Genomic DNA, 15,000 nt, shown 5'->3' on the forward strand with positions numbered 1-15,000 from the left:
GAGAGAGACAGAGAGACAGAGACAGAGAGAGAGAGGGAGAGAAAGAGAGAGAGAGAGAGAGAGAGAGAGAGAGAGAGAGAGAGAGAGGATAAAACTCACATCTCTCAAATAAACGGTAAACCAGTAACAGATTTTTGTCTGGACTCCTCAGCACTCTTGCCTCGGGCTGTGTTGGTGTGTGGTTCAGTAAGCAATCAGAGGTCATAATTTCATTGGCAGTTAGCATCAGGTTTAATTTTTCTAGCATGTTGCATTTACTAAGATGTCTGGTTCTAGTTATGCCAAGCACTCTCTGAATCAAGCTCTGAGCGGTATGGCGTGTTTAGGTACCTGAGCTTTATGGAACACACATGCTAATTGTTTTCAATCACTTTCCTTTCTAAGCACAAAAATGTGTTTTCTAAAGCTGAGTAGCAGTAGTCCTTGATGACATTACTCATTTCTTATAAAAAAGGGCCCCAAAACAGGTTTTTTTAAAAAAAAAAATGCCAATTTAACAAGACTGCCACCACTGATGCGCAGAGTTGAAAAGAATGCCAATTAAGGTGTTTGTTTGTTTTAATGACTGTTTTGGGTTTCTTTTTAAAGGTGCTTCCTAAAAATTAACACATGCCATTTGAATTGCATTTCAGGAGTGTGACCAAGTCCATATAGATGATGTTTCTTCAGACGACAATGGACAGGACCTAAGGTGAGAGGGCACCGTGGTGCACAGGCAAGGTTTAATTACTCGGCTAATTAAGACAAACTTTCTGTTTGATTAACTCTGGGCTTTTCTTGAATCTAAATAGCACATACAACTTTGGAACAGATGGCTTTCCTGCTGCAGCCACCAGTGCTAATTTATGCCTGGCAACTGGTGTCCGAGGTGGTGTGGACTGGATGCGAAAACTAGCCTTCCGCTACAGACGAGTAAAAGAGATCTACAACACCTACAAAAACAATGTGGGAGGCAAGTGGCTGGTGGTGCCTCAGTGGGCTGGGCTAAGATCATATGCATAAGATTTACAAAGTCCTCTTCACTCTGGGGCCATACTGTTGGGTATAATAGAATAAGGACAGTTTTATCTAGCTGATTAAATGCTACAGTTTTATGACAGACATAAGAGTAGAAACAGCTGCCCTGGCTGTCTAGTGCCATGGGATGGCCTGCAGTGACCTGGGGTGAGCTTCTTGACCTTTTCAACACTCAATGATCCTTCCAAGCAAGCCTTGTCCACAACACATGATGGGTTATGACATGGTTCCCTCTCCCATCTTGTCTTAGCCTGAGTTTTTCAGCATGGTTCATGGTAATCAAAGTGACTTAAATATAAAGGAAATAACAGTTAATATAATGCCAGTTACATTGATGGGGCTGTTTCCAGTATGGCTGGAAAATATATACATAGTAAATAGGTGCCTTCCTCCAGCGAGTAGCCAGTCCTAGGTCAGCCTTTCGTAGGAAGTGGCAAAACGATGCCTAGGTATCCCTGGGCTTCTAGCTCATCTGTGATTCCCACAACTGGGGAGAAAAACACCATCCCATAGAGTCAGACAGCATGCCAAGACACTGACCCTAACCACACCAAGGACTCTCACCCACTCCAAAGCCAGAAGGGGAATCAGCTCTTCCCATAGTCCATTGTTAGAAATGAAAAGGGTCCACTGAAAGGGGAATGTCCAGGGAGACAGTCCCTGCAAATTAAGTGCACATTTCCAAATGAAAGATAACCGAACATTTTCGGCTTAAGGATAGTTATGGTCTCCGTGAACTGTTTCTTCTTTATAAATCTGCGTGGCATGTGGGTAAGGATATATGGGTTTCACGAGCCTTCTACCCCTCAGGTCTGCTTGGCCCAGCCAAGAGGGAAGCCTGGCTCCAGCTAAGGGCTGAGATTGAAGCACTCACAGACTCCTGGCTGACCCTGGCCCTCAAGGCCCTCTCCCTCATCCACTCCCGGTGAGGCCCCCGTGGGCATGGGGTGAGGCCCCGTGGGCATGGGGTGAGGCCCCTGTGGGCACAGCCGGGCCATGGGCGTGGCTCAGGCTTGCTTATCTTGAAGACTTTTTTGCCAACAGTCCCTCCTTCTTTGTGTTCTCCTAGGGCAAACTGTGTGAATATTTTAGTAACGACTACCCAGCTCATCCCAGCGTTGGCAAAAGTCCTGCTATATGGCTTAGGAATTGTGTTTCCAATAGAAAATATTTACAGTGCAACTAAAATAGGTAAGCTCTTTGTGGTTTTTACTAATCTTCTTCCTTGAGGCCAATGTGAGTGTGAAGGCACTGAACGAAACTTATCTTCGGAATCCTTGCTGCATCAGAGAAAGGGAAGGGTAAAGGGAATATGAACTATAACCCACATAGCTGAGGGATAAAATTTTACTTTACTGGAGAAGGTAAAGCCTCGGCATTCCAGGTACAAATGGTTTAAGATCAACTCTGAGCCGTTGTATTTACTCTTTTAGATAACTTTCAACACAAACATTTTGTAAGCTGAAGCACAAGTTAACACAAACCCATACAAAGTGGAAACAAACACTTCATAGCTTTCTCTATTTTACTGGAAGTGGGCTTTTGTTGGTTTTAGTTCAATAGGTATAAAAAAATGATTTTTCATTTTAATTCTGGGAAGATGGGAAAAACAAACTTCCCACCAGAGAATACAGAGTTGGGGGAGGCATCTGATGTGAGATGAGGTTAGAATGTAATACACTAAGAAGAAAAATGATGAGGAGTCCTGACTTGTTCTCCAGAGGACAAATGACTACCTATGGTCCATTATGATAATATGCAAATGAGCCTCCAGCAGGCGGGCGGGCGCTGGCTGTGGAAGGTGTGCCAGCCATTTTCCATATTCATCTTTACTTTATACAAATAAAGAAACATAAGCACCCAGGCTAAGTCGTTTGGGTAAATGGTTGAGAGCCAAGCCTGGAATCACTCTAATGTGAACTCCTCTCCACGAGGAACCATCCTGCTAAGTGCCTGGCTGTCTGCAGGGTGGAGGGAGCTATTGCTCCTGGTCAGGAGGACCAGGTAGAGAAGGACAAACCAGAAGGCTTATGGAGCAGACATACTAATGAGATCAAGGGAACAGCCTTGTGACTGTCCCTGAGTGGCTATTTGGAGGTGTTTACAAAATGCTGAAGCAGGAGATCAGCCCTGACCATGCATTAGTGACCTGGGTATTCACTGTGACACAGAAAAGGGACAGGCATCCTCAGACTGGAAAGAAGGCTGTGTCTGCCTGCTGATTCCATGTGAAGATAAAAAGAGCTGGAGAGGACTCCCTCAGGTCGAACTTCTGTCTTCCTGTGCTTTCGGAACCCTGTATGCCGTGTCACCTTCGAAGCATTTGCTCAATGGTCCCTAAGCAGTTGTTTGTGGTGTGAACTTCCTGCCAGATTATAACATTTCTAGGGCCCTTGGTCTCTTTTTCACCACAGTGACTACAGGGCAGCGTTCCTTGTATACTTAGAAAATGCCTATGTACTCACCAAATGGGTTTGGCTGAAATGGATTATTCTCTGTACGCTGGAAAAGGCTTGGGAGGCCATGGAGTCTCTTATAGACAGCTGTTTGCACTGCCATGTTAACCAGGAAGACAAGGGATGAGTGGGAGCCCAGGCAGATGAGCCTACCAGTTTTAAAATCTGCCTATCTGATGTCTAAGAGCAACTCATGCTTCTTAAGCTAAAACTACTTTTTAAAATAAATGAATAATAAAAGCAAGCTTCGTTAAAAAATAATCTTGTTTTTTTTATAAGACTGGTTTTGTAAAAAAAGTAGGAATTGAAAGACCCGTGATTATTGCTAACTGTGTCATTAAATGAAACTGATGTGGAGGTCACTGTAGAGAGGGCCACAACTTAAGTTTTTCAATATTTCATGCAAAAAAGCTTATAGAACCCAAAGTTGGCGATGAAACCTGTAGGTGAGACTTTTTCTTTTCTTTTTTTCTACCAAAACTTCACCCTTAAATAACCTCTCAGGAACTGGGGGGTTAGCTCAGGGAAAATTAGCCTAAACTGTGCAAAGCCCTGGATCATGTGATCCCTAACACTGTATGAAATTTTAAAAAGAAAAAGAAATAAAGAAAAACAAAGAAAAACCTGTTCACATTTATATAGCAATCTATTCAATATTCCTTTCTACACAAGTCAAAAATAATACAGCTTTGCAGAACATGTAAGTGTTTTCCAATTCAGAGGGAAAAGTCTGTTTCTTAAAGTGATTTAAAATGTCACAGTTTACTGGGCAGCTAAAGCATTGAACGGCATCTTTGACTAAGGCTGGCGGTATTACATTCTGTCAGATGCAAACCAAAGATTTTAGTGCAAAGTACAAATATACAGCAGACATTTGTTTAAGCAAACAAGCAATTTGCTCATGGATTTATCTGATCCTCATTTGAAAGAGGTGCAGGCCCTACTCAGCCATTCACATTTGAGAACTATCAACTGTCCCTTTGTCCATTAAAATGACCTTATTGTCAGCTGAGACCCAGAACGCCAATCTCCTTTCGGGGAAGAAACAATGCCAGCATTAGCTATGGAGATGTGCTGACAGCCAAGCCTGGAGGAAGGCCTGACAGGAGAAAGATAATGGACAGATAATGGTGTTCTGTTGCCTGCTTTCCTCTAGGAAAGGGCTTGGTTGGGTGCAAGATGGCTGGGGGAGGTGGCCATAGTCTTGTCCTATGACCCATACCCATGACATCTGACATTTATTTTAGAGGATAAAGATATAGATGGCATATCTTTAAGCAAAGATATTAGGCTTTGTATGTCTTTCTCTTGACCTGCAAGGGTTTGATTTCTTTTGCTGTACCAAATCCAAGTTTGGTTATTTTTATTTTTAAGTCACTCTCACTGGTCTTGTAGTATTCAGCTTCAAAAAGCATGTTTAAGCTAAAATAGACTGCTAGGCTAATTATATGCCTTTTAGTCTCAGCTTGTCGGGGAAGAATGTATATTATTATAATATAGTATGCCAGTGTGCACACATACACTCAGGCACATGTGCATGGACACACACTCTTATGTTTGTATCATTAAGTTCTTTGGAAAAGAGTATTTAAACCAGTTGCCCAACACTTTGGCCTTGAGGCTTGGTGTTTCAAAAGTCCATGCTCTGAGTCGTGCAGTGGAACTAAAAACAAAGCAAAACCTCAGAATTTAAGTAAGTTTGCAATTTTGTCTTAGGCCACATTGATATCTAGCCTGACTTCATGTGTCCCAGGCCATTAATTTTCAAAAGACACAATGCTAATGACTTCACAACCTTTACCACACTGTGCTGACTTCGTATCGCTCAAGTGGCTGGACTTGTTTCCCTGGGTGGGAAGGAGCTGAACCAGAAGCATGGACAAAGTGTCTATTTAAGATTTCCCAGCATCATCAGGCTGGGTTGGCTGCCTGGCTGTCACAGTCTCTGAAATTGACTTCTACCAACCAGGAAAGGAGAGCTGTTTTGAGAGAATAATCCAAAGGTTTGGAAGGAAAGTGGTGTATGTCGTCATAGGAGATGGAGTGGAAGAGGAGCAAGGAGCGAAAAAGGTAAGCCTCCCTGGAGGGTGCCCTCTGCAGCCTCAGTCCTCAGTCCTGGAGGGTGCCCTCTGCAGCCTCAGTCCTCAGTCCTGGAGGGTGCCCTCTGCAGCCTCAGTCCTCAGTACGGCTCCCTTCACCCACAGCAGTTTTCTACCACAGACGATGAAGTGCAGAGAATTGTAAACATGGGGAGGGGGCTGTGAAGAACCCTACTGACATCAATGAGCTTTTCAAGTGACCATTGGTCAGAAAAGCCAGCTTAGCATTACAGCAATGTTCCAGAACCCAGGTGACACACACTGTCCTTATTCCTGGCATACAGGACACTGTCAGGTGGCTCACATCTTGTTATCCAATCCCGATACAACCCCAAACCCTCTCAAGCATTGCTTTGGAAAGATGCTTGCTAACAGTCAAAGCCAGCATGCAAGATGAAATGATTTTCTGCCCCAGAGAGCATCTGCTTTGCGTGGAGTGCTGGAGAGGGGAGAGAAGTGGACAGGAGTAAAGAAACTTCCTAGAGACATTCCCTGTGACACTGTTGCTGACATGTGCCTCTGCGATTCTCTCATTCCCTTAGCAGAACTAGCAACTTGGGCATCTCACTGTGCTTCTTAAAGGACACTATCCTCTTCCTTAGCCTATATTCAGGGTCTTCACAGTCTGATTACAACTTGCCTTTCTCATCTGTCTCCCTCCGACACCCAACACTGCAGTTACATTCATATGGTGACCTGCTGCCTTAGTCCATTTCTTGTTACTATGGCAAAATGCTTGAAGTTGGATAGCTTATAAAGAATAGAGATTTGTTTGGCTCAGTTCTAGGTAAGCCTCCCTGGAGGGTACCATCTGCAGTCTTTTGAAAGAATATGGCCTCAACATCCGTCCAATGAGGACCATCTTGTTACATCGTAAGATGGCAGGAGGCATCCCCTGTGGACACGGGGCAAGGTCTGTCTTCATCACTGTCGAAAGTCACTAGCGTCACATTCCTTTCATACATACCACCTACTACTCACATCATGAGCTCAGTTTAACTAATCCTAATCATGGCCAACCGTTCTCACTGTCCATTAAAATCATGGTGAAAAATTGAGGGTTCATTTCTAACATGTGAATGTTGGGGGACATCAAACCACTAACACCTCTCTTTTACCACACCCCATCCTTTCCCCAGAATATTTTATTCCCAAATTCTCTTGTTATTAGGCTTGTTCCTCAGTACTCATGCCACGCATCTTAAGTTCTTAGCCTTTTTTCTTTATCACAGCTCTCACTCATGCTAGAAGTGGAAAGAGCTTGGATGCTCATCCAGCCCACATTTGATTCACAGCTTTGCCGTCTATCCATTCCATGACTTTGAGCGAATGTCGTAAGCCTCTCCCCCAGTGGGCGTGCTCACAGCGCCTAGCTCCTTGGCCTCTTTGACCAATTAGGTTCACTAAGATTTGTGCATCTCATAAAAACAACCAATGGCAGCTAGGGTTACAAATATATTTAGGAATGTCTGTTTTGCTAACAATGTGATCTTGAAGTGGGAGGCTTTTGTTTGAGACTCCATTTTAACTTTCTTGTATGCCTCTAAATCTTGGTACAGTTGTCTTCCATGTTCCTTCAAGGACATTCTATCATGAGGTGATTAAAGTCCTTTCCTTTCTCCCACAAACCCATTCACAGAGTTCTGTTTTCACCATCACGACAGACACGGCAGTTCGACTCTGCCTTTTTCCGGTCAGTACCAGAAATGGCACACCAAGTTCCAGGTCTCAGACGTAGCACAGACTGCCAGGTGTGACATGTGACAGCCTTTTCATACATCTCTGAAGATGCTGTCTTCACCTCAGATGCCTCTGGATTCCAATCAGAGCACAGGCACTGGTCCTACGTCTGTCAGTGACAGAAGACGTGACTGATGTGCCTGGTGCTGACTGAAACCTACACACACTTGGCCTGCTAATGCTTACCAGGAGTAGCATAGAAACCTTGCTGACTGTGCCATCTCACCAGTGGCTAGTCATGACTGGTCCTGGGCACATTTGTCAGCCTAGACGACATTAGAATACCCCAAACTCAGTCCAGGGGGCTGAAGAAGAATGGCAGGTGAGAAATTCAAACTTGAGTTCTCTTCCTTGGAAAGCTTCTAGAATTCCCAGGCCACTCCTACACAGAACCCCCTGGTGTCCTTAAGGGCCTGAGAGAGAGTTGCACTTCTGGCCAGCAGAGCTCAGGTCATTCTATGCCGCTGTGCCCCGAGCCAGGTCTCCAACTGCCCTCAGAGCTGGGCCTTCAGGAGAAAGTTAACATAGTATGTCTTTCTGTTCGTATTTTCCATAGGATGCAAAAACACAGGTAAAATCCTGCCTCAGACAGGTCTCTTCATAGGTCTTTCTGAGATGCTTCCCAGATGGATAGCCCTGGTAAGCACAGTGTGGAAAATAGGAACTCCTGAGCTGATGCTGCAATTCAAAAGTCTAAGAAGATATTTTCTATCTTCACAGGGCAGTTAAAATTATCTTCACAATTTTTCTTTGGATATGTTTTTTTAAAACATCAAAAAGAAATTAGAGAATGAACATTCTCCTTGGATTTTTACTTATGAATCTTCTTAGCTTTACTTTGATTTTTTTCGGGTGAATGTATGTAGTAAGAGGGGAAAAAAAGAAAGCTCCTTGGACCTTGTGACCTGCCTGTGCATGTAAAAATTTCAGTGTTCAAGGGTCAGATTCTTATATGTTGCAGGGAGATGGGAGATGAAAGCCATCAAAAAAAAAAAGGATGAGGAAGAGAAGGAGGCAGAAGAAGAAGAAAGAGAAGGGGAAGAGGAAGAGGGAGAAGGGGAGGGGGAGGAGAAGAAGGAGGAGGAGGAAGGAGAAAGAGAAGGGGAAGATGGAGAAGGAAGAGACAGAGAGACAGAGACAGAGAGACAGAGAGACAGAGACAGAGAGACAGAGAGACAGAGACAGAGAGACAGAGACAGAGAGAGAGAGAGAGAGAGAGAGAGAGAGAGGGAGAGAGAGAGAGGGAGAGAGAGAGCAGTTGCTGCTGCTCCTTGGACTTTGTGACGCCTGAGCATGTAAAGATTACAGAGTAACAGCCTGTCTCAAACAACCATAACCAAAACCAAGAAATGGCTAAAACTCATAGCTAAAACTTGACCAGACTATGACTTGAAGCCAGTGCTCCTTCAAGCTATAAACGTAAGCATCCCAAGCATGCTAAGATTTTGTATTTTAGAAAGTTGTATGGCTTGTTAACATTAAACACTGGATAGGTTTGCTTTTTGGTGGGAGGGGTAGATATAACCTACATAGGTGTCTCCTTTCCCGGGGTTTTACAATGATTTGTTTTTCTCACTTAGCTGTTCCTCCAGGCAGATGTCTGCAGACAGGATAGAGAGCTCTGTCTTATCTACAAAGCAAATCATCACTCAGTTATATTAGTTTCCAAGCACTAACTGGATTTAAGTGAGCACCCCTCCCTGGGGAAGGTCTGCACATCCGGACAATCAAATCAAAACCATGCCATTTTACATTTCTTCAAAACCAATTTTAGCTGTTTCTCTTGCTTCTCAGTTTCCCATGTTCTTTCAAAAGTCCTATAGCATTCTCTCTTGTTCCCTAGAAAGACGTCGTTCAGCTGCCTAAATCATATTCTTCATCAAGAGAGAGGAGCTTTCTAAAGCCAGATAGCAGTAAGCAACACTCCAGTTGCCCATGTCCTTAAAGGCCACTTGCTGAGGCAACAGCCACCTGGGCAGTACAACTAGGCTTTCCGAAGTAATTCCATCTAACCCTATGATTTCTATCATAAAAGCTCTTCCTCAAAATGGAGATACAACACAGCTTGAAGAAAATAATTAAGCACAGGTATAACTTTAAAAAATCCAAGTGGTAAGAAAGGATAGCTAGTTTCATTGCTCAATTAATCTACATTTCAGAAATTCATTTAAATCTTTGTAACAGGTAAAAAAGGGCAAGTGTCCATTGTTCTGTATACTGTCCAAGATCTGATTCGAAAATTGTTCCTTTTAGGTCTGCATTCCAAAACCTGCTGAGATCAAAAATTAAGCTAAATACCAAGCTAGTGATGCCTCATTTTAAACTCTAGGGAAAGCCAATTTGGTGGAAGTTGGAGGACAACATTTGTAACACAATTTAATTCTTTTTTTTTTTCTTATTTAAGGGGGACATAGAGATAAAACACTAAGCAGAGATTAGTTTGTTGTTGCAGGTTGTTCGTCCATACTTAAAGATTACACGGAAGAGCTAGGTTTTGGCCCTCTCTGTCTAAAGCGGTGGTTCTCACCTCTTTCAGAGGTCACGGAAGACCATCAGAACACACAGACATCAATTACATCACAATTCATAACAGTAGCAAAACTACCTATGAAGTAGCAATGAAAGAATCTCAAGGGTTAGGCACATCATCTCCCCCTGAGGCCGGATCAGGCAGTCCTCTGCTGTATATGTGTCAGGGCCTCAGATCACCTAATGTATGTTGCCTAGTTGGTGGCTTGGTGTCTGAGAGATCTCAGGGATCTGGGTTGGTTGAGACTGCTGGTCTTCCTATGGGGTTGCCCTCCTCCTCAACTTCTTCCAGACTTTCCCTAATTCCACCACAGGGGTCCCTGACTTCAGTCTAATGGTTGGCTGTAAGTATCTGCTTCTCTGTCAGCTGTTTGTTTGGCCTCTCAGAGGACGGCTAGGCTAGGCTCCTGTCTGTAAGCATACCATAGCATCAGTAATAGTGTCAGGCCTTGGAGCCTCTCCTTAAGCTGGATTCCAATTTGGGCCTTTCACTGAATCTCCTTTCCCTTGGTCTCTTCTCCTTTTTTGTCCCTCCAGTTCTTTTAGACAGGAACAATTCTGGGTCAAAGTTTTACACTGTGAGATTGCAACCCCATCACTCCACTTGATGCCCTGTCTTTCTACTGGAGAAGGACTCTACACGTTCCCTCTCCCCACTGTTGGGCATTTCATCTAAGGTCCCTCCCTTCGAGTCCTGAGAGTCTCTCACCTCCCAGTTCTCTGGCACTTTCTAGAGGATCTCCCCCACCTTTCATCACCCCCCAGGTTGCATATTTTCATTCATTCAGCTGTCCCTCAGGGCTTCTCCCCTGTTTCCCCTATCCCCAATACCTGATTATGTTCCCCTTTTCCCCTCCCCCTCCCTATCCTACCCAGATCCCTCCCTCCCTCTACTTCCCTCCCAAGTGGAACTGAAGCATCCTCACTTGGACCCTTTGGCTTGTTAACCTTCCAGAGTTCTGTAAATTGTATCCTAGGCATTCTGTACTTCTTTGGCTAATACCCACTTATTAATGAGTACATACCATGCATGTCCATTTGGGTCTGAGTTAACTCACTTAGGATGATATTTTCTAGTTCCAGCCATTTGCCTGCAAAACTCATGGTATACTTACTTGTTCTTAATAGCTGAGTAGTATTCTATTGTGTAAATGAAACACATTTTCTGTATCCATTCTTCCATTGTGTCTGGGTTGTTTCTAACTTCTGGTTATCACTAATAAGGCTGCTATGAACATAATAGAGCATGTGCCCCTGTGGTATGGTAGGACATCTTTTGCGTAAAGCCCAAGACTGGTATACCTAGGTCTTCAGGTAGATCCATTTCCAATTTTCTGTAGACCTCCAGGTTGATTTCCAGAGTGGCTGTACCAGTTTGTAATCCCACTAGCAATGAAGGAGTGCTCCTCTTTCTCCACATCCTCACCAGCGTCTGCTGTCTCCTGAGGTTTTGATCGTAGCCATTCTGATTGGTTTAAGATGGAGTCTCAGGGTCGTTTTGATTTGCGTTTCCCTGATGACTAAGGACTTTGAACATTTCTTTAAGCTTCTTGGCCATTCAAATTCCTCTGTTGTGAATTCTCTGTTAAGCTCTGCCCCCATTTTTTGATTGGGTCGTTTGGTTTTTTTGAAGGTTGGCTTCTTGAGTTCTTTATATACTTTGGATATTAGACCTCTGTTTGATATGGAATTAGTGAAGTTTTTTTCCCAGTCTGTAGATTGCCTATTTGTCCTATTGACTGTACCCTTTGCCTTACAGAAGCTTTTCAGTTTCACGAGGTCCCATTTATCAATTCTTAATCTTAGAGCCTGAGCTCTAACTCATTGGAGTTCTGTTTAGGAAATTTCCCATACCTCCCTTACCCCCACCCCTGTGCCTATGAATTTGAGGCTCTTTCCCACTTTGTCCTCTATTAGATTCAGTGTATCTGGTTTTATGTGAAGGTCCTTGATCCACTTCGACTTGAGCTTTGTGCAAGGTGACAAATATGGATCTATTTTCATTTTTCTGCACATCACCTGCCAGTTAGACTAGAACCATTTATTGAAGATGCTTTCCTTTTTCCATTGTATATTTTTGCTTCTTTGTCAAAGATCAAGTATTCATAAGTGTGTGAGTTCATTTCTGGGTCTTCAATTCTATTCTATTGATCAACCTGCCTGTCTCTGTACCAATACCATGCAGTTTTTACCACTATTGCTCTGTAGTACAGCTTGAATCAGGGATAGTGATTCCCCTAGAAGATTTTTTTATTGTTAAGAATTTTTTTTCACTATCCTGGGTTTTTTGTTTTTCCATGTGAAATTGAGAATTGCTCTTTCCATGCCTTTGAAGAATTCTGCTGGAATTTTGATGGGGATTGCGTTGAACCTGTAGATTGCTTTTGATAGGATAGCCATTTTTACTATATTGATCCTGCCAATCCATGATCATGGGAGATCTCTCCATTTTCTAAGGTCTTAGTCTAAAGATCTCCCAGGAGATCTGCATCAGGAAACCTTTAAGTAACCACCAGGCATGCTGTCATGTGTATTTGCAATTATCTTACCAGCCCTTTGGGGCTGAGCGTTTAAGGGGTTCTAGCATTTACAACAAGCTGATCCTCGATGAGCATTATGGGAATATGTTTCTGAAAGTGCAGTATCTACATCAGAGAGAAGATGCTGTTAGATTATAAAGGATTTCTATTGGTGCATTTTAAATAATTGTGCAGACATCCATTTCCATGTGTAGAGTTGCTCACATAGCTTTTTTATGTGATGGATGTCATGCATAACCAAAAAGGCTAGGTGTAGATTTTCAGAAGGAGGAGGATTTAAAGAGTAAATGGCCTGTCACTGTGTCCCCTAGGGGCATACTGTGGCTTTACAGCCTCCCAAGCCTGTGCTCCTCTAGGTTCTGGTGCCTACTTCAGCTCTCCCTTATTAGGAATGGAGCCTCTCCATGTCCATCAGGCTTAGCCTGTCCATCTCAGTATCTGACCTCACCAAGTGAGCCCAGGTGTCCCCAGCTACTGGCCACTCTAATAACCTTCTTCTCTGCATGTTCCCTGTTCTGCACACAAACTACTTCCCAGCTGTCTCTGTGACCAGTCCCACCTCCAAACCTTCCTTTCTCTGCACTCCTCCCCCAGTAGTCTTAAATACCTTCTTCGCTGTGCTGTCAAGTCTTCAGCGAGTATTAGTGGCCCTTCCCTTTCATTTACAAGATAAAAATCTAAACTCCTTAGTTAATTCTCACGGCCTTACCCTGAAACGCCTCCTTCCCTATTAGAGAACAGACTCTTCCAGCCTGATGACATTCCAGGCTAATTACAGAAGATGCTTCCTGGGTCCCTTATCTCTATACCTTTGTGTATCTTCTGGCGGGGAGGCCCAGGAAGGACTCTTCTGTGTTTATCCTAACAACTTGTAGCAGAGCCAGCCTGGCATTCATCCCTTCTGTGCCTACCCTCATATGATGGTTCAGCAGATACGTCTTGTCTGTCCATGGCTCTGGGACATGGGGCATGTCATGTATTAATTCTTGCTTTAGCTATGGTGCTCTACAAATAATGGCATTTGTTTTGACCGTAAACTTAGAAGCAACATGGAATCGTTTACGCCAACTAATCAATTTACTGATAAGGTACAGCTTGGGAAGATGAACCTCATAAAGGAACCTCATTTGGCTCTTGAAAGGGTCGAGCTCAGGTTTCTTCAAAGTCATGTGCTTCTCTTTCACTCTTCTGCCAATCTTTCTTCCCAGTTTTATATAAGAAATATTCATTTTAGTGGCCAAGAATAGTATGCCCATACATATACACACACTGCACACACACACACTGCACACACACACACACTGCCCACACACACTGCACACATACACACACACTGCACATATATACACACACTGCACATACACACTGCACACACACACACTGCACACACACACACTGCACACACACACTGCACACACACACACTGCACATACACACACATACCCACACACTCTCTCACACACACACTCTCTCTCTCTCTCTCTCTCTCTCTCTCTCTCTGATACACACAAACACAGTGCACATACACACACACTGCACACACACACACTGCACACACACACTGCACACACACACACACTGCACATACACACACATACCCACACAGTCTCTCACACACACACTCTCTCTCTCTCTCTCTCTCTCTCTCTCTGATACACACACACACACTGCACATACACACACACTGCACACACACACTGCACATACACACACACTGCACACACACACACACTGTACACATACACACACACTGCCCACACGCACTGCACACATACACACGCACTGCACATACACACACACACTGCATACACACACACACACACACACACACACACAGAGCACATCATAGCACAGCACAGCGCGCATACACATAAATGTGCACACACACGTCATCAGATTCAGTTGTCCCTGGCAGTATAAAATCTTGGCATTGTTAAGTACATGGGTAGAGAAAATATTCCCCTCTGTAGGAATCGATGACCTATTAATAAGAGTCATGGGCCTTCTCTGCTAGACTCGGTTCTCAGTTAACCAGCCACCTGATGGATCGTGACACTAGAGTCCTTGAGGTTCTGTGACGATAAATTGTTCACTGAAGCAGACATCACTATCTGTCCTTAGTGTGAGCAGCTGGTGCTGAGGCGGGGGCTCAACCCTGTAGCATGGAGGCTTCAGACAGCCCAGGCCTGGTAGGGAACTTACTTTCAGTCCTCAGTCTCCTCTCTACACAGCTCAACAGAACAGCTGGAGTTGAACTCATTTCTATCAGGAAAGTGCCTTAGAGTTAGTATATGGGACCTTGCACTCTCTGGCTTTTCAGCCAGCCTTATCTTTTGCTCACAGGTAGTCAGCGTCCATGAGGTTCTCTCTCTGTGAGCTCCAGCCACAGACTCAGCTGAGCATCCCTCCAGCTGTCCTCCTTTGACACTCAGCTCAACTGTTGCTTTATTATTTGGGACATTTCCCTAGTTCACTGTGCAAAGCTAATTGTGTCTCTCCTGCTCATATTAGCACACTCTGAGAGGCTGAGCCAGCACCATCTCTGTCTCTCCCTAGACCATGAGCCCAGAAATGCAAAAGGCAATCTAAATAAGTAAAGAGCCACAGTACAGACTGCAA

The 15,000-nt window shown here is 43.9% G+C and overlaps 1 protein-coding gene across 34 annotated transcripts in view; it reads left to right on the top strand.

Moving 5' to 3' along the window:
• Positions 1-15,000, top strand: part of Eya1 (EYA transcriptional coactivator and phosphatase 1) — a 308,446-nt gene that overhangs the window by 290,347 nt on the left and 3,099 nt on the right. For 23 of the 34 annotated variants that reach the window (XM_087550792.1, XM_087550793.1, XM_087550794.1 and 20 more), the window contains 5 exon segments: positions 633-691; positions 792-952; positions 1,828-1,942; positions 2,087-2,208; positions 5,443-5,543. In XM_087550792.1, the coding sequence (XP_087406918.1) occupies positions 633-691; positions 792-952; positions 1,828-1,942; positions 2,087-2,208; positions 5,443-5,543 (558 nt within the window). 34 annotated transcript variants of the gene reach the window in all.

This window comes from Rattus norvegicus, chromosome 5 (genome assembly GCF_021556685.1).
Source record: "Rattus norvegicus strain SHRSP/BbbUtx chromosome 5, alternate assembly SHRSP_T2T, whole genome shotgun sequence".
Lineage (NCBI taxonomy): Eukaryota > Metazoa > Chordata > Mammalia > Rodentia > Muridae > Rattus > Rattus norvegicus.